The sequence below is a fragment of the Heterodontus francisci genome, chromosome 2 (genome assembly GCF_036365525.1).
Source record: "Heterodontus francisci isolate sHetFra1 chromosome 2, sHetFra1.hap1, whole genome shotgun sequence".
NCBI classification, from domain to species: Eukaryota; Metazoa; Chordata; class Chondrichthyes; order Heterodontiformes; family Heterodontidae; genus Heterodontus; species Heterodontus francisci.
In genome coordinates this window covers 35,956,322-35,982,163 of record NC_090372.1, presented here as the reverse complement: position 1 = coordinate 35,982,163, position 25,842 = coordinate 35,956,322, and the positions used below count along the sequence as shown (strand labels likewise).

At 41.7% G+C, this 25,842-nt stretch overlaps 1 protein-coding gene across 3 annotated transcripts in view; it reads left to right on the top strand.

Moving 5' to 3' along the window:
• cdkal1 (CDK5 regulatory subunit associated protein 1-like 1) overlaps positions 1-23,857 on the top strand; it is a 1,149,347-nt gene extending 1,125,490 nt beyond the window's left edge. For all 3 annotated transcript variants that reach the window (XM_068056978.1, XM_068056983.1, XM_068056992.1), the window contains one exon: positions 23,342-23,857. In XM_068056978.1, coding sequence (XP_067913079.1) covers positions 23,342-23,524 — 183 coding nt within the window. In that variant the 3' untranslated portion in view covers positions 23,525-23,857. The remainder of the gene's footprint in view (positions 1-23,341) is intronic.
• The last annotated feature ends 1,985 nt before the right edge of the window (positions 23,858-25,842 follow it).

Sequence of the window (25,842 nt, the reverse complement as noted above, 5' to 3'; positions counted from 1 at the left end):
ACGTGAGGGTGTGTTTAAGCAGATCAGTCATAGAGTTAAGCAGCACAGAAACAGGCCCTTCGGCCCATCGTGTCCGTGCCGCCTATCAAGCACCTATCTATTATAATCCCATTTTTCAGCACTTAGCCCGTAGCCTTGTAACGTATGGCGTTTCAAGTGCTCATCTAAATACTTCTTAAATGTTGTGAGTGTTCCTGCCTCTACCACCCCTTCAGGCAGTGTGTTCCAGATTCTAACCACCCTCTGGTTGAAAACGTTTTCCCTCAAATCCCCTCTAAACCTCCTGCTCCTTATCTTAAATCTGTGCCCCTGGTTATTGACCCCTCTTTTAAGGGAAAAAGTTTCTTCCTATCTACCCTATCAATGCCCCTCATAATTTTGTAGACCTCAATCAGGTCCCCCCTCAGCCTTCTCTGCTCTAAGGAAAACAATCCTAGCCTATCCAGTCTCTCTTCATAGCTGAAATGCTCCAGCCCAGGCAACATCCTGGTGAATCTCCTCTGTACCCTCTCCTGTGCAATCACATCCTTCCTATAGTGTGGCGACCAGAACTGTACGCAGTATTCCAGCTACGGCCTAACTAGCGTTTTATACATCTCCATCATAACCTCCCTGCTCTTATATTCTATACCTCAGCTAACCACCTTATCTACCTGTGCTGCTGCTGCCTTCAGTGATCTATGGACAAGTACACCAAAGTCCCTTTGACCTTCTGTACTTCCGAGGGTCCTACCATCCATTGTATATTCCCATGCCTTGTTAGTCCTCCCAAAATGCATCACCTCACACTTCTCAGGATTAAATTCCATTTGCCACTGCTCTGCCAATCTTCACAGCCCATCTATATCGTCCTGTAATCTAAGGCTTTCCTCCTCACTATTTACGACACCACCAATTTCCGTGTCATCTGCGAACTTACTGATCATACCTCCTATATTCATGTCTAAATCATTAATGTACACAACAAACAGCAAGGGTCCCAGCACCGATCCCTACGGTACACCACTGGTCACTGGCCTCCAATCGCAAAAACAACCTTCAGCCATCACCCTCTGTCTCCTGCCACTAAGCCAATTTTGGATCCAATTTGTCAAATTGCCATGGATCCCCTGGGCTCTGACCTCCTTGACCAATCTCTCATGCGGGACCTTATCAAAAGCCTTACTGAAGTCTATGTAGACTACACCAACTACTTTACCCTCATCTACACATCGAGTCATCGCCTCGAAAAATAGAATCAAGTTTGTTAGACATGATCTCCCCTTGACAAAGCCATGTTGAGTATTCTTGATTAATCCCTGCCTCTCCAAGTGGAGATTAATCCTGTCCCTCAGAATTTTTTCCAATAGTTTCCCAACCATTGATGTTAAACTCACCGGCCTGTATTTATCTGGTTTATCACTGCTACCCTTCTTAAATAATGGTACCACATTCGCTGTCCTCCAGTCCTCAGGCACCTCTCCGGTGGCCAGAGAGGATTTGAAAATTTGTGTCAGAGCCTCTGCTGCCTCCTCCCTTGCCTCACATAACAGCTTGGGATACATCTCATCTGGGCCTGGGGATTTATCCACTTGTAAGCCTGCTAAAACAGCTAATATTTCCTCCCTTTCAATGCTAAGTTGTTCAAGTATATCACAATCCTCTTCCCTGATCTCGGCACCTACATCGTCCTTCTCCATAGAGAACACAGATGAAAAGTAATCATTTAAAACCTCACCTAGGTCCTCCAGCTCCACACACAGATTTCCACTTTGGTCGCTAATGGGCCCTACTCTTTCCCTGGTTATCCTCTTGCCCTTAATATACTTATAAAACACCTTGGGATTTTCCTTTAACTTGCCTGCCAGTGATTTTTCGTGCTCCCTCTTTGCTCTCCTAAGTACTTTTTTAAGTACCCCCCTACACTTTCTCTACTCCTCTAGTGCCTCCACTGTTTTCAGCGCTTGAAAATAGCATAGGTACCGCAGAAAGATCATGGTGAACGGAGGGTCAAAGGTTAGATGGTTCGGATCTTTAAAAAATAGAGAATTTTGGAAGTGCAGTTGTAAGTGAATTTTCCGGGGTGGACACAGAATGAAGTCCTTTATGGAAGTGAGTGAAAAGCGATACAAGGAAGTGAACAGAGATAGCCATAACTGTGATTGATACAATGGGAGTAGCGAGGCCATGTGAGGTGGCAACGTCAAGGAAGTACCATAAATATGGGTTGGGGAGTTTACATTGATCGTCAGATTAAGGGAGGATACGAGGAGAGTGAACTCAGGAGCGAGAGCGTGATGAATTGAAAAGGAGGTTGAAATCGAGAATGAAAAGTCGCTGAGGGAGGAAAACAGTGAAGATATCTCGCTGTGAACATTTTTATAGTACTTGGGTGGACGGTAGAGAACGAGGATTTTAAATCGGAGGTGAGAGGGATGGAACAAGTTGAGATGCTCAAAGGTGGAGTAAAGGGCAAGAGGAGTAAGGGAACATACCAAGGTCCGATGGTCTTGGCAGGGCAAGTGGTGGAAGGTATAGCCAGGCTGGTAGGCTTCATTTAGGGGGAAGGTGTCATCACGTCTCAGCCAGGTTTCTTTCAAGGCCACAAATGAACTGCTGTCCCCACTAAGATTAACTGACTCGGCACAGATTTGGGACTGTACCTGGAACTTTCCCAGTATTGTTAGGTATGATGATAAACTCACTTAGCCATTGGATCACGGGAGACAGAAGGTGGACACACACACCACTACAGCTCCTCTGAATGGTCCACCAGGATCAGCATTGAGTCCCAGTATGAAAACTGAATGGGAGGGGGTGTCAAAAAGGAAAATCATGAGAAAGAAAAATCTGCAGGAGGCAATCTCTACACCAGTAAAATTTCTATGTTAAACAGTAAGCAGAGCTAATGCAATAGTCCTAATTGTTAATTTGAAGTAGAGTCATAGAGTCATTTACAGCTTCGAAGGAGGCCATTCAGCCCATCAGGTCCAGCCAGCTCTCCATGGAACTATCCAGCCAGCCCCACTCTCCTGCTCGATCCCCGTAACCCTACAAGTTTATTTCCTTCAAGTGCCCATCCAATTTCCTTTTGAAATCACTGATTGTCTCCACTTCCACTACCCTTGTGGACAGCAAGTTCCAGGTCATCACCACTCACTGCATAAAGAAGTTTTTCCTCACATTCCCCCTGCATCACCTGCCCAAAACCTTCAATTTATGTCCCCTAGTCATTGTATTATCAGTTAATGGGAGCAGTCTTTCCTTGTCTAACGTATCTAAGCCTGTCATAAACTTGTACACCTCTATCAAATCTCACCTTGATCTCCTTTGCTCCAGGGAGAACAACCCCAGCTTTTCCAAACTAACCTTGTAATTAAAATCCCCCATCCCCGGAACCATTCTGGTAAATCTCCTCTGCACCCACTCAAGGATCCTCACATCTTTCCTGAAGTGTGGTGACCAGAATTGAACGCAGTACTCTAGTTGGGGCCTAACCAGAGCTTTATAAAGGTTCATCATAACTTCCCTGCTTTTGTACTCTATGCCTCTATTTATGAAGCCCAAGTTCCCATATGCTTTGCTAACCACTCTCTCGATATGTCCTGCACCTTCAAAGATCAATGCCCATGCACCTCTCGGACCCTCTGTTCCTGCACAGTCTTTAGACCTGCACCATTAAATCTATATTGCCTCAGCCTATCACTTCTGCCAAAATATATCACCTCATACTTGTCGTATTAAATTCCATTTGCCACCTGTCTGCCCGTTCTGTTAGCCGATCTATGTCCTGTTGCAGGTGGTACATATCATCCTCACTGTTTGCAACTCCTGCAAGTTTGGTATCATTGGCAAATTTTGAAATACTACTCTGTATTCCAAGATCCAAGTCATAGCAAATAAATGCAGTGGTCCTAGCACTGACCTTTGGAGAACACCACTGTCTACCATCCTCCAGTCTGAAAAAAACACAATTTGCCATGATTGGTTGTTTTCTGTCCTTAAGCCAATTTTCTATCCAATTGGACACTAACCATCCTATTCCATGAGCCTCAATTTTGTTAACCAGCCTTTTATGTGGTACTTTGTCAAACGCTTTCATAAAATCCATATAGACAATATCTATCACATTCCCTTCATCACCTTCTCTACCACTTTATCAGCAAAAGTGAACTGGCAAAGTAGGTTAAGGGATATGTCAATAGAGATGCAGTGGCAGACATTTAAGGGGATATTTCAGAATACACAGAATAAATAGATTCCAACGAGAAGCAAAAATTCCAAGGGAAGGACCCACCATCCGTGATTAACTAAAAATGTTAAAGATAATATCAAACTTAAATAAAAAGCATATAATTGCGCAATGATGGGTGGCATGTCAGAATATTGGACAGAATATAAAAAGCAGCAAAGAATGAATGAAAGATTAATCAGGAGGTAAAAATTATAATACGAGAGAAAGTTGGCCAGAAGTATAAAAACAGATAGTAAGAGTTTCTATTGATAATTTAAAAAGAAAAGAGTTAACGAAGTGAGCATTGGTCCTATAGAAAGTGACGAATTAATAAGGGAAAATAAGGAGATGGTAGATGAATTGTGGATTGAGCAGGTATTTTGCATCTGTCTTAACCATAGAGGATACAAGTAACATCCCAGAGATAGCTGTAAATCATGAATTGAAAGGGAGGAAGGAACTCAAAAAAATTACAAATACCAGGGAAGTGGTGCTGAGCAAATTGTGAGAGCTGCGGGCTGACACGTTTTGATGGACTTCATCCGAGGATCTTAAAGGAACTGGCTAGTGAGATAGTTGATGTGTTGTTTTTAATTTTCCAAAATTCCCTAGATTCAGGGAAGGTTCCATTAGATTGGAAAATAGTCAATGTAACCTTTTTATTCAAAAAGGGCGGGAGTCAGAAAGCAGGAAACTACAGGCCAGTTAGTTTAACATCTGTCATAGGGAAATTGTTAGAAGCTATTACTAAAGACATTGTAGCAGGGCACTTAGAAAAATTCAAGGTAATCAGGCAGAGTCAACATGGTCTTGTGAAAGGGAAATCATGTTTAACCAATTTATTGGAGTTCTTTAAAGAAGTACATGTGTTGTGCATAAAGGGAAACTGGTGGATGTACTGTACTTAGATTTCCTGAAGGCATTTGATAAGGTTCCACATCAAAGATTATTGCGGAAAATAAAAGCTCATGGTATGGGGGTAACATATTGGCAGGGATAGAAGATTGGCAAGCTAACAGGAGACAGAGAGTAGGCATAAATGGGTCATTTTCTAGCAGGCAAGATGTAACGAGTGGTGTGCCACAGGGATCAGTGCTGGGGTCTCAACTTTTTACAATATATATAAATAACTTGGATGAAAGGACCAAAGGTATGGTTGCTAAATTTGCTGATGAGACAAAGATAGGTAGGAAAGTAAGTTATGAAGAGGACATAAGGAGGCTACAAAGGGATATAGATACGTTAAGTGAGTGGGCAAAGATCTGGCAAATGGTGTAGAATGTGGGAAAATGTGAAATTGTCCATTTTGGCAGGAAGAATAAAAAAGAAGCATATTATCTAAAAGGTGAGAGATTGCAGAGGGATCTGGGTGTCCTCGTGCATGAATTGCAAAAGGTTAGTATGCAGGTACAGCAAGTAATTAGGAAAGCTAATAGAATGTTATAATTTAATGCAAGAGGAATTGAATACAAATGTAGGGAGGTTATGATTCAGTTATACAGGGCATTGATGAGACCACATCTGGAGTACTGTGTACAGTTTTGGTCTCCTTATTTAAGGAAGGATGTAAATTTGTTAGAAGCAGTTCAGAGAAGGTTTAAGAACATAGAACAGTACAGCACAGTACAGGCCCTTCGGCCCACGATGTTGTGCCAAACCTTTAACCTACTCTAGGATCAAACTACCTGCCTACCCTTTATACTACTATCATCCATGTACCTATCCAAGAGTTGCTTAAATGTCCCTAATGTATCTGCTTCTACTACCACCGTTGGCAGTGCATTCTACGCACCCACCACTCTCTGCGTAAAGAACCTACCTCTGACATCTCCCCGAAACCTTCCTCCAATCACCTTAAAATTATGCCCCCTGGTGATAGCCCTTTCCATCCTGGGAAAAAGTCTCTGGCTATCCACTCTATCTATGCCTCTCATCATCTTGTACCCCTCTATCAAGTCACCTCTCATCCTTCTACGCTCCAATGAGGAAAAGCCCTAGCTCCCTCAACCTTTCTTCGTAAGACATGCCCTCCAGTCCAGGCAGCATCCTGGTAAATCTCCTCTGCACCCTCTCTAAAGCTTCCATATCCTTCCTATAATGAGGCGACCAGAACTGAACACAATATTCCAAGTGTGGTCTAACCAGGGCTTTATAGAGCTGCAGCATAACCTCGCGGCTCTTAAACTCAATCCCCCTGTTAATGAAAGCCAACACACCATACGCTTTCTTAACAACCCTATCAACTTGGGTGGCAACTTTGAGCGATCTATGGACATGGACCCCAAGATCCCTCTGTTCCTCCACACTACCAAGAATCCTGTCTTTAAGCCTGTATTCTGCATTCAAATTCGACCTTCCAAAATGAATCACTTCACACTTTTCCAGGTTGAACTCCATCTGCCACTTCTCAGCCCAGCTCTGCATCCTGTCAATGTCTCGTTGCAACCTACAAAAGCCTTCCACACTATCCACAACTCCAGCAACCTTCATGTCATCGGCAGACTTGCTAACCCAGCCTTCCACTTCCTCATCCAAGTCATTTATAAAAATCACAAAGAGCAGAGGTCCCAGAACAGATCCCTGCGGAACACCACTGGTCACCGAGCTCCATGCTGAATACTTTCCATCTACTACCACCCTCTGTCTTCTATGGGCCAGCCAATTCTGTATCCAGACAGCCAACATTCCCTGTATCCCATGCCTCCTTACTTTCTGAATGAGCCTACCGTGAGGAACCTTATCAAACGCCTTGCTAAAATCCATATACACCACATCCACTGCTCTTCCTTCATCAATGTGTTTTGTCACATCTTCAAAGAATTCAATAAGGATTGTGAGGCACGACCTGCCCCTCACAAAGCCATGCTGACTGTCTCTAATCAAACTATGCTTTTCCAAATAATCAGAAATACTGTCTTTCAGAATCCTCTCCAATAATTTGCCCACTACCGACGTAAGACTGACTGGTCTATAATTCCCAGGGTTATCCCTATTCCCTTTCTTGAACAAGGGAATAACATTTGCCACCCTCCAATCATCTGGTACTACTCCAGTGGACAGTGAGGACACAAAGATCATCGCCAAAGGCGCGGCAATCTCTTCCCTCGCTTCCCGTAATATCCTTGGGTATATCCCGTCTGGCCCCGGGGAGTTATCTGTCCTCATGTCTTTCAAAATTTCCAGCACATCCTCCATCTTAACATCAACCTGTTCGAGCATATCATCCTGTTTCACACTGTCCTCACCAGCGACCAGGTTCCTCTCACTAGTGAATACTGAAGCAAAGTATTCATTTAGGACCTCCCCTACCTCCTCCGACTCCAGGCACAAGTTCCCTCCACTATCCCTAATCAGCCCTACCCTCACTCTGCCCACCCTCTTGTTCCTCACATAAGTGTAGAACGCCTTGGGATTTTCCTTAATCCTACCCGCCAAGACCAATACCTGGAATGGGCGGGTTGTCTTAAGAGGAAAGGTTGGACAGGCTAGCCTTGTATCCACTGGAGCTTTGAAGAGTAAGAGGCTACTTGATTGAAACATATAAGATTCTGAGGGGTCTTGACAGGGTGGATATGGAAAGGATGTTTTCTCTTGTAGCAGAATATAGAACTAGAAGGTCACTATTTAAAAATAAGGGGTTGCCCATTTAAGACAGAGATGAGGAGAATTTTTTTTCACTCAGAGGGTCGTGAGTTTTTGGAACTGTTCTTCAAAAGGCAGAGGTAGATAGATTCTTGATAAGCGAGGGGGTGAAAGGTTATCCGGGGTAGGCAGGAATGTGGAGTTGAGGTTACAATCAGATCAGCCATGATGATGTTGAATGGCGGAACAGGCTCGAGGGGCCAAGTGGCCTACCCCTGCTCCTAATTCGTATGTCCGTATGTTCATATGTTCATATCAAATAATTCAGTTAGATTTGTCAAGCACTGATCTGCCTTTTACAAATCCATGCTAGCTATCCTTACTTAACTCAAACCTCTCAAAGTGTCCGTTGATTTTTTTTCCCCCTGATTATCGTCCCTTAATGAGCCTCATAATTACTTCACTACTTGAAGTGATGAACAGTATGTACAATTTGAATGGCACACTTAAGGATGGCGATGCTTGTGATATATTAGTCCATCTAGAAAGACAAGTGCTAAATAGAAGCAATGCTTATTTTCAAGTCTGTTAATAATTCCACCTTAATGTGTCCTTGTTTTGAGCATGTTTAGAGTACTGGGAGGGAACAAGGCAAACGAGAACTGAGACTTGAAACCTGCAAGTTTGATCTTCAATTTTCTTTTTTAATGGTGTTTCCACAGGCAGAAACTTTTGAGGCAGGTTGATTTCTTGCAATTCTGATTAAACAAAGCTATGCAGGCCACTTTGGATTTCATGACAAGTTTGTGCCACAGCAGATTCTGCAACACCAACCTTTCCAATGTTTTTATATGCCCATTTTTTATTGACGCTGAGATTAAAGTTTTGTAGTGGCAGACATTATCATTCCAGTGGCCTTTTCTCTTGATTAATAAGTTGATCAGAACGATCCATTAGTTTTGCAATACTTTCTCCAAAGAGCTTCCACTTCAGTTAAATTTCACATTGCTTTGTGTGCCATTTTCTTTCTTGAACCAATTTTCTCCCTTTAACCAATTTTCTCCCTTCCCTTTTCCCTCCTCTCTGTGGAAAGTATTGACCTCTTGCTTGGGTATGAGGTGGCCATTATTAATGTCAACCATTATGGTGAATGCCAACTGGCTCCCTGATTGAGAGGGGATCACACCCCAATCCTGTTCATGGCTGTCATCGACAGGCACACACTTCCAGCAAGAGTCCCATGGAACTGTACTCCAGCAAGAGTAAGTGCCCCCAGGAAAGAAGGGGAGAGAATTGTTGAGAAAAACCTTGCAATTGGAAGCAATATAGTATATATTTTGTTTCGGGGTTCCTCTCCAGGAGAGATGGAATGAGGGGAAGAACACCATCCAAGTACCTCATAATAAATTTGACCTGTTCTGCACAATCTAAAAAGGAAACCTCACCATGATGCTGTTCTGCAACTCTACCAGTTTTTTAAAAAACTTTTAAAATTTGATTTAACTGGAATGATTTGTGCCAAAACCAACAGAAAGCTACTGTAAAGCAGTAACCACTGACCTAACTGTCAGTTTAGCAAATGGAAGGAATTGTACTGTGTTTTTCCTGCTTTTTCTCCCCTCAGGTTCCAATTCCCTTTTGGGAATTCTTCAAGACCTAAGATGTATAATCTACTTGCTTGTTTAGTTAACAGATAATATCTGTTTTACTAATCCCCATTACTGTTTCTTTTCAGTTTACTTGCTGTTTTGGATAACGGTTTTATTTGGAATCATTCAATATTCATGTAACCATAAACTTATATTTATTTGGTATGTGCGTTGTTACTAGACAATAAAAGCAGAAAGATCCTTGGTCGTTACGGCATTGGCTGATCACAACCTGGGAGGTGGTGAATGCATGACCTTTGGTCTTGTGTTCCTTGGGCTAAGGAGGGGGAAAAATGATGCAGGCTTCCAAGTCCTGATCATTATCTACTAATCTTAGTTGTGTATTAATGTCATGTGAGGACAGACTCATTAGCTGTTATGTCTCCATGTAATATAATCTACAAGCAGTCACTGACAAGGTTCATGTTAAAAAAAAAAAGTAGCCAGTTCAGTGAAGTATTGGATGGTTACCAGCACCCTAGAGCAGAGAGTCAAAATCTAAAATCTACCAATAATCAGTTTGAATTTGTAATTAATAGGTATTACTGTGTATGGCTTCTTAACACTTTGGGATACTTCTGCCATCAACAAAAAATATATGCCAGGGTTTCAAAAAATGTACATTGAAAAATTCTTTGTGATGCATCTCTGTTGGATTTGTATGTATTCTTCTAGATTTTATGATATGCATATCCTGCAAGTTACATTGATAAACTGTGTTCTCTTTGAAAATCCTATATGATGTGAACTATAAGGTTACAGTGATAGAAGTGAGTGCAGACTGTACATTGAAACTTCACACATTAAATGTAGGCAGGGAAACTTGGTGTCTGATTCTAAGATCCCTGGAATTACAGCAATGAAGTAACTGAGCTGTACATTACAACAGTGATTACACTTTAAAAATACTTAATTGGTTGTAAAGTGCTTTTGGATGTTCTGGGGTTGTAAAAGACACTATATAAATGCAAGTCTATCTGTCTTTCTTTTACTGAGTCTCATTTGCATGGTGCATTTTTTCTCCATATGCATTCAAAAATGCCACTACTCTGGTTTTGTAAAACAAGCTCTCCCTACTTGCTTAATTCTTGAGCCTGTGATAGTTTCACTCTATATCTATGGATTACATTCGGAGATACAGCTCTTCAGAACAGTATAGGTACCCATTGCTGTTCAAAGCTGTCACTTCATGCTGTAAACAGGAGCACTGACATTACCACATTGAATACACACACATGTTCCTATTCTCAACTCTGGGGACCTTCCTAACCACAACCACAAGTATAACTGGGGAAACTGCAAGCCCATAGTTGTCAGATCACCAGTGAAAGGGGAATTATGATTGTGTTTGACCCTAATTTGGACTCTGTCTTACAAAGTCTTAAAAGCTGGTGCTGTTGATGCTGTAGTCTATGTAACAGGTATTAAGATGCCACTGCACAATGATGAAGGTGAGAGTTTTCACCTGACGAGCTTACTGTTGTAAACTCAGCAGATGTTATTGAACAGTAATTAAGACTGTTGTTTTGGCATAGTAAACATTTTGCGAAAATAAGGATTAATCACTGTAAAATGGCAAAAGTTATAGAAATTGTGCTAATAATCATGGACATGCTTTATGATAACCAAACTATCGTTATCATCTTCAAAGCACTATGTTACAACTGTATGGTCCTTCAGATGGATTGAGATAGAAGAAGTCTCTTCCAAAACCTCAACCATTTTGTAACATCACAGCAAGAGAAAACTTACTGTCCTGCATTATTGTTGCATTGCCAAGAATTACTTTATATACCTTTTGTTTTACTTTATTTATTTATCTTCCTTCACTGCCACTTTGTTTAATCCTCTCCATTTATCTCTCACTCCTGCATTTCTATTCCTTTCCTTTTGCAACTTTTGGCTTTGCTTTTGTCTTTTTCCTGTTCATATTTTTTTTTAGCTTTCTCTCAGATTTGTCTCGACAACTATGGGCAGACAGCAAGAAGCAGCAGCAGGAGTCGGATAGGGAGAGGTAGCGGTGTTGGACTCATTCTGCTGAGTGGAGTAACTGAAGATGGATTGACACCAGGAAATTGGGATGAATTATGCAATGCTGATAACCTCCTGACTTCTGCAGTAGGATTAAATTACGAGAATTACTATCAGCAGTTTTTATTGATTTTTTTTGGTTATTGATGTGCTTGTATGAAAATCCTTACTCTGCGATTTTTTTTGTTTACTATCATAGGAACATTAGGAGTAGGCCATTCAGCCCCTCAAGCCTGTGCCACCATTCAATTGGATCATACTGATCTGTACCTCAACTCCATTTTCTTGCCTTTGTTTCTGCATCTCTTGATACCCTTACCCATTTCTAAGTGTTTTTTAATGACAGTACTTTTTAATGCACCTTGTTAAATCCTGTCAGAGGCTGCTGTTTTTTCATTTATTTATGATTTTTCTTTGCTTATTTTGCCTAATCAAATTGTTCTACAACTGATAGGACAGAAGAACCTATTAAAGAGTCTCCTCCATGAGTTTATCTATTACATAACAGGGCACTACACATCTGGAAAGCTCCAGCTTCAGTCTCCGTACTGTGTTAGGCTTGGTGATGCAGGAAAGCAGTGCTAGTGGTTGTTTTATTTCCCCTGGGAGGGCCAATCAATCAGGTCTCCATTCCAGATCACCATCCAGTGAGCTCCACTGAAAATGCTGCATGCGGAGGTCAGGTGAAGAATTACAGGATGCTGCTAAAATACACCCTGTAATTGAATAGCCTGCTGATATTGCCAGTTATCATACATAAATTAATTGCCATTTGAATGACCAGCACCCATGGAACTTAACCCGAAGGAGTCAAAGCCTTCAGGAGTAGCGTGGGTGGCGAGGAGGAGAATTGGCAAGAGAAGCAAGTAGCAGTTATATTGAATGATTTACCTTTCTAACATCCCTCATGGTCACAATTAAACTTAACTTAGTGTGAAATTGAATATCTGGCATCTCTTGTCATAAACAGATACATTAAATGTCAATCCTACTAGCAATGAAGGAATAAATAGCTTGTATTCTATTTTACCTGGTTATGTAATGCGAATGACAATCCTGATTTGTAAACTAGTCTCACTCAGATAAGAATGCGACATCACGCAGTGATGTTAATCCATTTGTGTTCACCATTGCAGCTGCTCAGATTTATTAAGATAAATTGAAACTCCAGCAGATCTGCTCACATAAGTTACCCTTTGCAAGTTCTCCTGGTTTACTTGAAGCCAAAGCCATAATATCACTTCTCCAATGACGGAAAGGTGCTGCTGTGTCTCTCTGTCGTGTCAGTAGGAGCTGTCACTTTTCTACAGATAATCCCAGTGATGCTGCAGTGCATCTTTTACTTTTGCTGAGACAGTGCAGTGTAGTAATGGGATATTGAGGATGGAATAAATGGCTGACCAGTTAGTTCACAGATCATTAAAGAGTGAGGAAAGTGATGTGTATGCACAGCTCAGGATAACCGTGAGATTCCAGTGTGTAGAACCATGCAGTGAGACAGTTTGCCATTTGCCACATGGAGAGTTTTTGATCTCACCAATTGCAAGTTAAAGCTGGCAAATTGATATGAGGCAATTTCCTCAAGAAAACAAATTCAGCCCAACACCTTTCTGCACATCCCCTAATGAAGCATGTTATTGTGGTTTGGCTGCAGGATATCTGCCAGTCATTTCCAATGGGAAATAGTGTTGCTCAGGGGACCTAACTGGAGGGAAAGGAATAAGGGGAAATTTAATAGGGTTGCACAACATCTTGGAGCATTGATATGATGTGCATCCACCATTTTCCCAGGAACACGCGAGGTTCCTAATCTCAGCTGTGCTACCATAGAAGTACAACAAGGACATTCTCCACTACTCATGGAGTAATATAGATTGAGACATGGGCTGGAATTTTACGTTGGGCGGGAGGGCCTGCCCACCAGCTGAAAAGTCGGGGGCGAGCCCTCCTCCGCAGGGCCTGGAGAGCCATGCTGGGATTTTTCACTCCCCAAGCCCTTGATTGGCCTTGGGCAGGACTTCCATCTCCTTGAGGCAGGAAGTCCCACCTAACGGAGCTGCTGGCCAATCAACGGGCTGGCAGCTGTTAGTCCCAACAGTGCCACTGGGTGCGGCGGCCACTGCTGGGACTGCATCCAGCTGACCGAAACAAGAAGGACGGCAGCCCTGGAATCAAGGTAAGTTTTTGGGACCTCACGGGACAATCGGCCAGACACCGGCGAGGCAAGGTGGAGTCAGTTAGGAGTGGGGTTGTGGGGGTGCGGGGGCGGTGGAATGTTGTCCAGTGGGGGCGGTTGGGCCATGGGGGTGTGGGGGAGGGCACTGTGTGGGGCACAGGGTGCCCAATCAAGAGGCCCCTGCCCCCCAGCCCACAAGAAGGCTGCCATATTTTACCTGATGTTCTGGGGGCCTTTGCTGCCAGCGGCGGCAGGAGGAGGCCCTTAAGTGGCAGTTAATTGGCCACTTAAGGACCTTGATTGGCCTGGCCAGGCAGGCTGTTTCTCGCTGCCGTCGCCCTGCGTAAAATTGCAGCCGGGGTGGAAAGGCATTGAGAACGGCACCCCCCACCGCCCACTCAATTTTAAGGCCCAACCATCACCACGACCAGACCGCTTGTGTGGGCAGCCATAAAATTCTGGCCATGGAGCAAATTGCCTTCTTACCCAGGGATAGTATATGTGTCAGAAAGGTCTTAAAGAGGAAAAAAATGTATAACTAAAATCACAATACAACCTGGAGTTCAGAAATTTACAGTGACAGTAAGTGTAACTTCCCCAATAGTTTAGATGGGAAAGGCCTTGGCCATGTTCCACTGAGCTGAACATACTAGAAGGTTCCATGTTCAGTTCATGGTCTGTAAATCAGCTGATCTTTGCTGGAGCACCACATGGGACATTATATTTGGACTCCCTGGCAGACAGCTGTAAAATCAGTCAAGACAGCAATTAATGTGAGTCTTAATTTTTCACTGATTTCTTAATATACAAAATAAAGCATCACCTTGTCACAATGTGTAGGAACTGAGGTGAATCTTGCAAGCCATATAGAAACATAGAAAATAGGAGCAGGAGTAGGCCACTCGGCCCTTCGGGCCTGCACTACCATTCAAAAAAGATCATGGCTGATCATCTAATTCAGTACCCTGTTCCTGCTTTCTCCCCATATCCCTTGATCCCTATTCTATGTCAGTGTAGCGCTTATGAGTATTGTAATGGTCACAGTTATTAATACATTTTTACAACGTAAACTAATTTTACTGCTTTGATAATTCTATGAGTGATCTAAATCACTGGGGCTACTGCACTGACTTGAAGGAAGGGCAAAAATGCTTTCATACTGTGATCATAGATGAGTTTTTGCCATTCCAATTCTGTGTTCCTTTAAAGATCTGGGATAATGTTTGTAATATTAATCTCCAGTGCAAATGCTTGGAACATTGATCCTTCATTTAATTTTCACTCAGTTAAAATTCAGCTTTCATTTGATGTGTTTTGTGTGAGTGTGCATACATTAGCATCTGGTCATATACTCTTTATCATAGTTGGGTGCCTATCTGGTCTTCAGTGATTTATGGGCATAATTAATTGTTGTGCAAAGGCAGTAGTGTTTTTTATATGTTAAGAAATTGGTGACAAATTAAGACTCATATTAATTGCTGTCTGGGGATTTAACTGGCTGTTATATGGATGTTGAGCTTCAATTCTTTATGAAATCTTTATATACAAGTAATTCTGTTATAAGTAATTCAACCAAGCTCCATCAATATAGGAAGTCTGTCCATTAAATTTTATGATATTGCAGCATGTGATCTAAGGGAATGCCTTGCATCCTTCCATTTTGTATCAATTAACCTGGAGATAAAAAAGCAAAAGTCTTTAATTGTTCTAATATCTTGCTTATAAATGAGTTGCAAATCAGCGGAGGTAGAAGGCAGGTTGTTGTTGCACCAATTTTTCTAAGTGAGATTTGTTTATTATCTAATTATTTACTCTGTTTCAAATCTCTACAATGACCCAACATTTTCCTGGATAGGATGCAAGAAAAAGCTCATCATCCAGTAGGTGGTGATTTTTTTCTGACATTTAGCCCAATTTTTCTCTCTCCATTGTAGTCACCCTCACTTATCTCCATTTATTAATATAGTTATAGTCAGCTTGTCTCATTTGATAGCACTCATTTGAGAGTTGCGGGTTCAAACCCCATACCAGGGGCTGAATTTTACTGGCCCCGCAATGCCGCGGGTCGCAGCGCGAGGGCTGTTAAAATTTTGCGGGGAGAGGCCCACCTTGACCCGCGACGTTGAGGAAGACCCACCACATATTACCAGCGGCAAGGGGACCTCGGTGCAGCACACCACCACCCCCCCCCCCCCCCCCCCCCACCCCCCCCACCCATCATCTGGCACGGGGCCCTTCATCTCCATATTCAAATGAACATAAATGAGATACTAATAAACATACCTGCAGGCGGCAGACGTCCCACGCCAATTTTACAGCCTCCACTCGCCAAGAACCTGGCAGGGAGGGGGGTGGAGGAGCGGGAAAACATTTATTATTGGTTGTGGGGATGGTGGGAAGGGGTTGAGGGTCAAAGCGAACAAATGGGGAGGGAAGGTTCGCGAGACTAATAAAAATGTCATCATGGAAGTAGAGGGCAATTAATGTACAATTTAGCCATTGGGGGGGTTGGACACATGATTGACACCTGACATAATACTTTACTTTTAATTCCCAGAGATCAGGACCTTTAAATTTTACAATGTAACTAAAGGGCTTGAAGGCCTTTAAAAATGGCGGTGGAACCTGCGAGGTGGCGCCGGACACTGTTGCCGGGGGCGCAGCGGCTGTGCCTACACATCATGGGGGGCAGCCGCTCCACCCCCTCTATTTAAATGATGCCCTGTGTGAAATATCACGGGGGCTCGTTGGTGGCCCTTCCGTATCGGAAGGCCGCCGAGTTGAAAGCGCGCCGTCAGGGAACATGGCGTATGATTAAAATACAGCCCCAGGAGTCTGAACTTCAAATCTAATCTAACATTTCATTGTGAAATGACAGTAAAAATGTGACACTGGTGAAGCATGTCCTCCTTAGACAAGCTTTTAAAGCAAGACCTGTTCTGATGGTTCAGGTGAACATTGAGATGCTTTAATTTTACACAAGACCTAAGCTAGTGCCAAGCACAGGACTTGCTGTGACTGGCTGCCAGGAAGGCCCATTCTTAGCAAGTCCTCGTAGGTTTACATTTGGCTTGAGGATGCCGGTGGCATGAGCAGAACATAAAAATGCCTGGCAAGTTCCCTGAAAGGGAAGTCATATTTGACAAATTTATTAGAGTTCTTTGAGGATGATCCAAGCAGGATTGAGAAAAGGGAACCAGTAGACGTAGTGTATTTGGATTTCCAAAAGGCATTTGATAATGTGCCACGTAAAAGGTTACTGCACAAGGTAAGAAGTCATGGTCTCGGGGGTAATATATTAGCATGGATAGCATTTACAAATGGCACCTGCACAGAACCAGTTGACGTCATTCACTGTGTCGCCGAGGCCACCCCTGCCCCATGATTGGGGAGCCTAGCAACCCTGCATATGATAATGAGCAACTGAGCTCAAGATCATGGCGGCACGTGGCCCATGCATGCCAGCTGCTATTTTTTTTACGGGACCAGAAGATTCAGCCCATAATGTGGGAAAATGTGAGGTTATCCACTCTGGTAGGAAGAACAGAAGTGCAGAATATTATTTAAATGGAGAGAGAGACTACAGATTGCTGAGGTACAGAGGGATCAGGGTTTCCTCGTACGTGAATCACAAAAAGTTAGCATGCAGGTACAGCAAGTGATTAGGAAGGCAAATGCAATGTTGGCCTTTCTTGAATGGGGGATGGAGTATAAAAGTAGAGAAGTCTTGCTACAACTGTACAGAGTATTGGTGAGACCACACCTAGAGTACTCCGCACAGTTTTGGTCTCCTTATTGAAGGAGGGATATATTTGCATTGGAGGCAGTTCAGAGAAGTTTACTAGGTTGATTCCTGGGTTGAAGGGGTTGTCTTATGAGGAAAGGTTGAGCAGGTTGGGCCTATACTCATTGGAGATTAGAAACATGAGAGGTGATCTTATTGAAACATAAGCTTTTGAGGGGGCTCGACAGGATAGATGTTGAGAGGGTGCTTCCCCTTGTGGGACAATCTAGAACTAGGGGCCATTATTTCAGAATAACGGGTCTCCCCTTTAAGATGGAGATGAGGAGGAATTTCTTTTCTCAGAGAGTAGGGTCATTAATCTTTGGCATTTTGTACCCCAGAGGGCTGTGGAGGCTAGGTCATTGAGTATATTCAAGGCTGAGCTACACAGATTTTTGATCTACAAAAGAATCAAGGATTGTTGGGGGGCAGGCAGGAAAGTGGAGTTGAGGCTACAATCATATCAGCCATGATCTTATTGAATGCCAGAGAGACTCGAGAGGCTGAATAGTCTACTCCTGCTCTTCTAATGTTCTTAGGTCCCACTGCATTATTCAAAGAGCAAGGCCTCCCAATGATTTAGTTAATATTCTTTCTTTAATCTATGCCATCAAAAGTAGATGAACTATCACTGATCTTATTGCTATTTGTGGGATTTTACTGTGCAAATAGCTGGTGCATTTATTTACATAACAGTAGTCACTGGTCTTTATAAGCACTTAATTGTCTGTCTGTCTTTCTTTCTGGTCATTGCTTTGAATTTTCTTCTCTTGTTTTTTCTGCTCTGTCGCTATACTACGCTACATGCTCGTCGTCTTCTCTACTTCCTTACTTTGTTAAAATCAAGACGTATTACACAGCCTCCTATTCTAACCCATTCTTTCCAAAGACTCCAAAACTGTAGAATATCTTTTCTTCAGTCTTCTTTCCACTATAATCTTTTGACTTTTAAAACCTGAGGTCAGCTTCACCTAATTGTTAATTCCCAACTGATTGTATCTTCTCTCTTGCTCCTTCCAACCTCACTAATGCAGTACAGTATGGCCATGGCTCTTCACTTGGGTTTCTCAATTTAAAAAAAGTCACCTGTGTTATAGAAGAGTCAGACTTCGCATTGCCCTCAAACGGCATATTCTTGGGCTCAGATATGACATGTGAGAAGAGCTGCACAATTAGCATCTAAGTTAGTCCAAGCTGTTCTTATGCACCTCCAAGTGGATGGCTCAGGAACATCTTTTCAGGGTGATGAAAGTAGATTTCTTGGCTGAGGGATGGGCCGTGGACCAAAGAAACCTTTTGGAGAAGAAAATTTAATTTCTTATCGCTAGAGGAGGGAGGGGAGAAGACTTTTTTTTAAGCACAGTGTACTCTAGTATGCAGAATTTCAGATTAAAAATAAGGGACCCAAGAGGGGTGTCACATTAACTACCTGGATTAGGTTTCTTTGGAGCGTAACTTTCTGATTTTTAAAATGGTCGCAGTTAAGTATTTTTGGAAGGCAGCGTTCCTCTTTTCTGAGTGGGCATCACCAATGTTCCCTCTCAGCCACAAGGCAACCTAAAGGTTTCCGCGCAGGCCGAGCACAAGTTGGTTCCATTAAATAACCTCATATGCACAGTCGCACAAAACTTTTAAAGGGGACGTGCACTTAAACAAATCGCTTGCACATTCAAAAAAAAATTAAAGGGCATGTTGGGCAGCAGCTTTATGAATAAATACTTGGTAATATTTACTTCCCTTGATTGCCAGATATGGCACAACAGTGTAAATCTTGTCCAAATGTGTCACTACAAAAATATTGTGGCAATGGCTACATTGGCAGTTCTCTTTTAAGCCATTACTTTCTTCCTTTTTGAGATATCTCTATACAACACACTATCAATGGCCAAGGTGGTGAGTGGGCAACATTTCCCCATTTTCCTCTGTCAATATTGTTCTGAAACTGACCACTGAGCCCAACATGGGCCCATGGTGACTCTCCTGATTTTGCTTTCTCGTTGGGGAAATATGGGCCTCTATTAAATACCATCCCATGATAGCATGGCTGAGTGTGGGAAGTTGGCATGTGAAGGATTGTGGCACAAAGCCATGCTGCAGAGTGTTGGACTGAACTGCATTTAAATCAAAGTTTTTCTTTGAAGCAAGATAAAGAGTATTTAGGCCACCAGTTTCCAATAAAAAGCTTGTTACTTCATTTTTCTTAAAACAATGGAGTTTCAGGCAGTATAATACATTAACAATCCACTGTTTGTGGATTAGTCATTGGTGGATACGGAAGTATCTGCATTCAGTGTTCATTTAATTTCATCTTAAAATTGGTTCTAGTCCATTGTACTGTAGAATCTTATAATTGGTGGCATTTCAATTTGCAAATTGTTGAATTTCTATTAAATTCTATCTACACATCATATACTACATCATGTGACTTCATTTTATCTGTGGCACCTGCTAATTAGCAGAAATTGCCTGTCTCCCATACTGCTCCAATTAGACATTTAAGTCAAGATTTAGAAAATTTTAAGCATATATAAATAAGTACAAGACCTTCTCCTTCAACCAAAAAGGGACATCGTATAATTTATTTTTATGTTCCATTCTACAGCAAATGCAGACTACAAACATTAATAATTAGTCTTCAGGTAGTGACATAGCTCCCATTATAACTTGTTATACAAAAGTGATGGTGATGAAAAGGGGGCTGTGAGATCACACAGAGATTGGACCATTTTAGCTGTTAATGGAAAGCTGGTGAAAGAAAATAATAATTACAGTTTGCATTGAAATCAATCCTGTTTACAGGTTGTATAAATATATAACAATAAAATGTCTTTGGGGTTCAACAAACCTTGGTTTTCAACCTAGCAGAAAATGAAGAGTGTTGGAAAGTGACACTCCATTGCTAGAACATCAACAAGAAAAGTAAGTAAATGGCAGAACCTGGTTTCAGAAAGAATAAATCTTTTTCTGGAAAGCTTCAGGAATTATTCAGTTTTGGTTTGTGCTATTTTGTCCATTGCAGAGCTCTTAATATCTAATCTTTTGATAATTCCATATTCTAGCTGTCAGAATGATGTTACCAGAACATCTGTAGTGTTCTCCAAGGTCTACTGGTTTGGTTTCCTCTGACAATAATTACAGGACTGTAGATTTATCTGTTTTAGTTTCCTTTTAATTCCTTTATTAAATCATCATTGTACCGGCCTGTCTTTGCTGTGGTAAGAGAGAACTTGTCAGGAAAGCCTTGACGATTATGTACTAAACTGATGTCAGCAACGAGAAGTGGGCGAGTGTTGATTAAAACAGGATCTTGCACTACAGCAGTCAACTAGTAACTGACACCGGGTTTTGAGAGGTTGGGGGACCTAGAGAATATTGGAAAAGTGCAAACAAAGCACAATCCTCTCAAGAAGCCTGAGATCAATAGGGAAAATGCAGGAAATAGATCACTTCTGGCTGATGTCAGTTCAAAATTCCAGGAAGGAAGGTTAGAATCTATAGAATATTACTGTTGATGGCTGTTTGTCTTGTTAGTTGTCAGTTGTGTTGTCCTATACCAGGCATATGGTTAAAAAAGCAAAGGAATTACTGATCAAGATCTAATAAGTACATCGTTCTGGCCTACACATGGCAGGGATGATTTTCACTTTTGGGAGAGAGGTGGAAAATGAACAATAGAAAGGAATGCCGGGCAGGGTAAATAACGAATAGCCAATCCACTATCACCAGCTTTCAGGCCCCAAAAGTGAAAAGTCCCCATCATCTTCGTTATCTGTGATCTGCTCCAGTTTGGGGCTTCACCAAGAAAAATGCCTCACACCTTTTCACTGTTGTGCAGCACAAATCAGACTACCAATACCTTAAGCAACACATTGTAAAGCATACTCAACCCATTCGGGATCAGAGGCATTACTTGAAAATCCTGATTGTCTGCTAATGATCCTTGATCTGATTCTCCATCCCAGTACCGGAATTTCTCAGTGGATAGATGAGCACTCTTATTTTCGAGAAGGCTTTGTTCTATTTCACCACCTCCATTGAAAGATGAAACACACAAAATTGCAAAATGCAGGCGTCAGGTAGACTGCCAGGTAATTTGGGGCTGACATGCATGTTCCACTACTGATGGTTACAAGCCACCTGTACAGTGAGGAGTGGAATCCTTTGCAGTTGACATACTGCCTTCGACTACAGGGTTCGAATGGCTACATGGGTATAATGAATAATGAGATGTATGGTAAAAGCATTTCTTCGTCTGCTTTGTCGCACTAGAGCGAAGTGGCTATGTCACAGAGGATGGAATCATAGCTTGCAGTGAATAGCAAATTGACTAATATTGCAAATGTGGGCCATGAGGAAGCAGATAGTGCCAGTGGTATAAAAGTTAAGGCCTTTATTACCAATAGCAGTGCTGTGTGACCAGAGGAATATGACAGCAAATCTTCCTACATTGGATTTTAAATGTAGAGTCACATTGGGTGTAAATGCTGCTTGAATTTGACACTCATTCCTCAACCACTGTCCCTGACATATTGAGGTTGCTTTGGTGTTGTGATACTCCTGCTGACTGGAATAGAGGATTCCCCCCTGATAGTTTCATCAACCTGAAGCTGCTGCTGCCTTTGCTGCTCCTTTTCCAGTTCCTTATGCACTGTGACTATTCAGTGAGCAACAGGAATAGGTAGGAAAGGTGTAAGGAAGGGAGATTTATATCAGTGGGGAAGAAGTAAAGGAGGGAAAATCCAAAAAGTATCAACAAAAATACATAAAAGAAACAGAGCAGGACAGAGGTCAAATAAAAAGCAATCCTCACTTTATTAACTGGAATCAGTAAACTCTCTTTCAGGGTCAAGAAAATGCCTGTTGGGTATCTGTTAGATGTGAAGAGTAGAAGTCAGAGGTTTTTGTTACAGATTTCTTCCCTTTTACTCTCTAATATGTACCTCAGAATATAATCTTTTGATTGCTTTGACCAGTATTTAGTAGTGCTCAGAAATATTACACCTGAGGGAGAAGTTGCATGCTATTTGGTTGACAGACAACTGCTGCCCATGTCTGAACTTGAACCATGTTCCCAATTACCAATCACCCTTGTGCTCACTGATATTCATTGGCTCCCGGTTAAACAATGCCTCAAATTTCAAATTCTCATCCTTGTTTTCAAATCCCTCCAGGGCCTCATCTCTCCCTATCTCTGTAATCTCCTCCAGTCCCACAACCCTCTGAGATATCCGCGCTCCTCTAATTTTGGCCTCTTGAGTTTCTCTGATCTTAATCACTCCATCAATAATGGCTGTGCCTTCAGCTGCCAAGGCCCAAAGCCCTGGAATTCCTTCCCTAAATCTCTTCACCCCTCTTTCCTCCTTTAAGACACTCCTTAAAACCTACCTGTTTGACAATTTTTGTCTTCTCCTATGTGCTTGGTATCAAATTTTGCTTCATACTGCGTCTATGAAGCATCTTGGGGCATTTTATTATATTAAAGGCACCATATAAATACAAATTGTGCAATTTCCATGCTTAACTGAGCTTATTTTGCTGATATTATGATCCTGTGTCATTATGATGGAGCCAGATACTCCCATTTTAGGTGAAGAATTCTATAGCGGACTCCAAAATGTGGTAAGCTATGTAAAGAATGCAAAAATAAGGAATTAACAGATGATCTATGATGGGATAGCAACAAAATACATGTATCGTTTTGCCAAGCTTGATGGAAAGATCGATAAATTCAGCTTTTCAAACTTCTAAAGTTTTATATCCTATTATCCATTTGTAGTATGATTTCATCCTGAAAAGACTGCAGGCTCAGGGTTGGATTTTTTTGTGCTTACTCACATTCAGTGGTGATCCTGACAAATGGTGACATCAAATAACTAGTAAAATAATCTCTCTGTCTCTATCTCTAGGATTTCAAGGCTCTTAATGAGAATGGCACAGCCCTTCCTGCACATTACTGCTGGGGCAGTGAGAAGTCCTTCAGTGCAAGCCTGTTGCCTTGGAACCTGAAAGGCCCAAGAGTAAAGATAGTGTCTGTAAGCCTGGCTGTGTTGGCAGTGATAATGGCTGTAACTATGGCGATATTCAGATAGGTCCTTTGATATCAACTGAGCAGCCTTCTACCTGAAAAGAGATCTGAGAAATGTAGTCTCAGTATTTGCACACAATACTGAGGGCACTTTAATGTAGATGGTATGGTTAAACATTAAAGGCTAACTTTCATTTTATTTGCTTTTTCTTGTTTGAGGGAAATTGGCAACATTTTTTACTTTTCTGTCCATGATTATTTCAATGCAGGATCATGCAGTTATGTGTGCCATGTTAGCTTAGCCGATGAGTATTTTTATTCACACTGTAAAATCATCTGTGTTCATATTTGTGACTTGAAGTGTACAAGACTCAATAAAGCATAAGTGTTTTGCACAGTTCTGTGGTCAGCTGTTAATCTGTTAACTTCTCCTTTCTTGCTGTGTACAATTCTAGTCTCTTCAGATGGTTACAACCTCAAAATATTACACTGATGCCGACCATTACAGTAGGTGAAACCTTGCTAATGGGAGCAGATACAAGGAGCAATCACCTTGCATGACCTTCACCAGTGACAAAGTGAAAACTTTAACAGAAACTGCAGCAAGTCTTTTAGCTTTTGTTTACAGTGTGGAGTCCAGGAACAGAATGAACTGATGATGAATGTGTGCCACCTCAAGCAGCCTTTTTCTACAGTCAGACCAAAACGAGGCTTTCACAAACCATCTTATTTTATATACAATACTACATAATATTACTTGGCACACTTCTGTGACCCTGCTGGGCATGGAAGTCAAAATACAGAGTTAATTATCATAATTATAAAATTACTTTTTCTCTTTGTTTTAATTACAGTGCTTCTAATGAGATTTTTATGAACCAGATGAACAGGGTCAGGCTGTATCTTGAAGTTTCAATGCTGCTAAATTGTATTTGGTGTGTGTTTAGTTGTCCCAGGTGTATTGTCATCGTCTTGCTTTACTATGTAAGTATATTTTCATTGTCCGTGTTTATGTACTTTGTTTTAAGGGAAAATCTCACCTAATGGAATGATAGTGAGTAGACTGCAGTTAGGGGGGGGTACAGTGCAATATGGAATCTCAGTGCTATGCATATGATTTTAAATCAAAATTCATAGATCATCTGTGAAAATTGTGACGAAACAATTGCCACATGAAGTATGTCTTTGTCATTAAAATCTCCGAAACATTGTCAGCCAACTGATTTAAAATTTACTGATTTGATAATTTAATCACAGAAGAAATTTAGCAGGAAACTAGCCAGGCAGCTAATTATGCTGATTTATTCAAAAAAATTTCCCTTCTGGCTACACAATATGAGGGCACTATCACCAGTAGCATATTTCTCTCCAATGCTGCAACAGAATTACAAGTAAAATGATCTTTGATTGTCAGTTTTTATTCAATAATAGTCATAGAGTGAGGCCTCTCCATAGAAGGAGGCCAAGCGACCCATCGTGGCTGTGCTAGCCGTTTGATAAAGCTATGAAATTAATCCCAACCTCCCCTGCCCTTTCTCCATAGCCCTGTAATGATAATACTTAAACAAAAACTATCACATCGAATCACATAATTATACACATTGTGTTGAATGGTAGGGCAGAAATCTTGGGAGTGGGGGAAGGGCGTGCAGAAAACCAGGAAGACAAAGAAATGAATGCGAGAATTTTTAAAATTAAATCGCCTTTTATGATATAAAGTATAATAGTGACTGTCAGCTTCATGAGGTTACTGCACTAAACTGCTCTAGTCCTTCAGCAATGAGTTCTTTTGGTCTGCTGTGTTTACGTAGCGCACAGGAGTAGTCAGAGGGTCTGTGGGGAGGTGAGCTATGTAGAATCCTTACTGTCATTTTGTTGGTGATTGCACTTGCACCCAAAGGTGTGCACTTGAAGCCTCAACAATAACAACTTGTATTAATATAGTACCTTTAATGTAGTATAACGTCCCAACGCACCTCACAGGAGAGCAATCAGACAAAATTTGACACTGAAATAAAAACAGAAAGTGCTGGAAATATTCAGCAGGTCTGTAGCATCTGTGCAGAGAGAAACAGAATTAACGTTTCCAGTCTGATGAAAGGTCACTGACCTGAAACGTTAACTCGACTTCTCTCTCCACAGATGCTGCCAGACCTGCTGAGTATTTCCAGCACTTTGGTTTTATTTCAGATTTCTAGCATCCACAGTACTTTGCTTTTATAAAATTTGACACTGAGCTGCTTACAGGAGTTATTAGGGCATGGGATCAAAAGCATGGTGAAAGAGGCAGGTTTTCAGGAGCATCTTAAAGCCATCAAGAGAGGGAGAGGCAGAAGGTTCAGGCAGGGAATTCCAGAGCTTAGGGCTGGGCAGCTGAAGGCA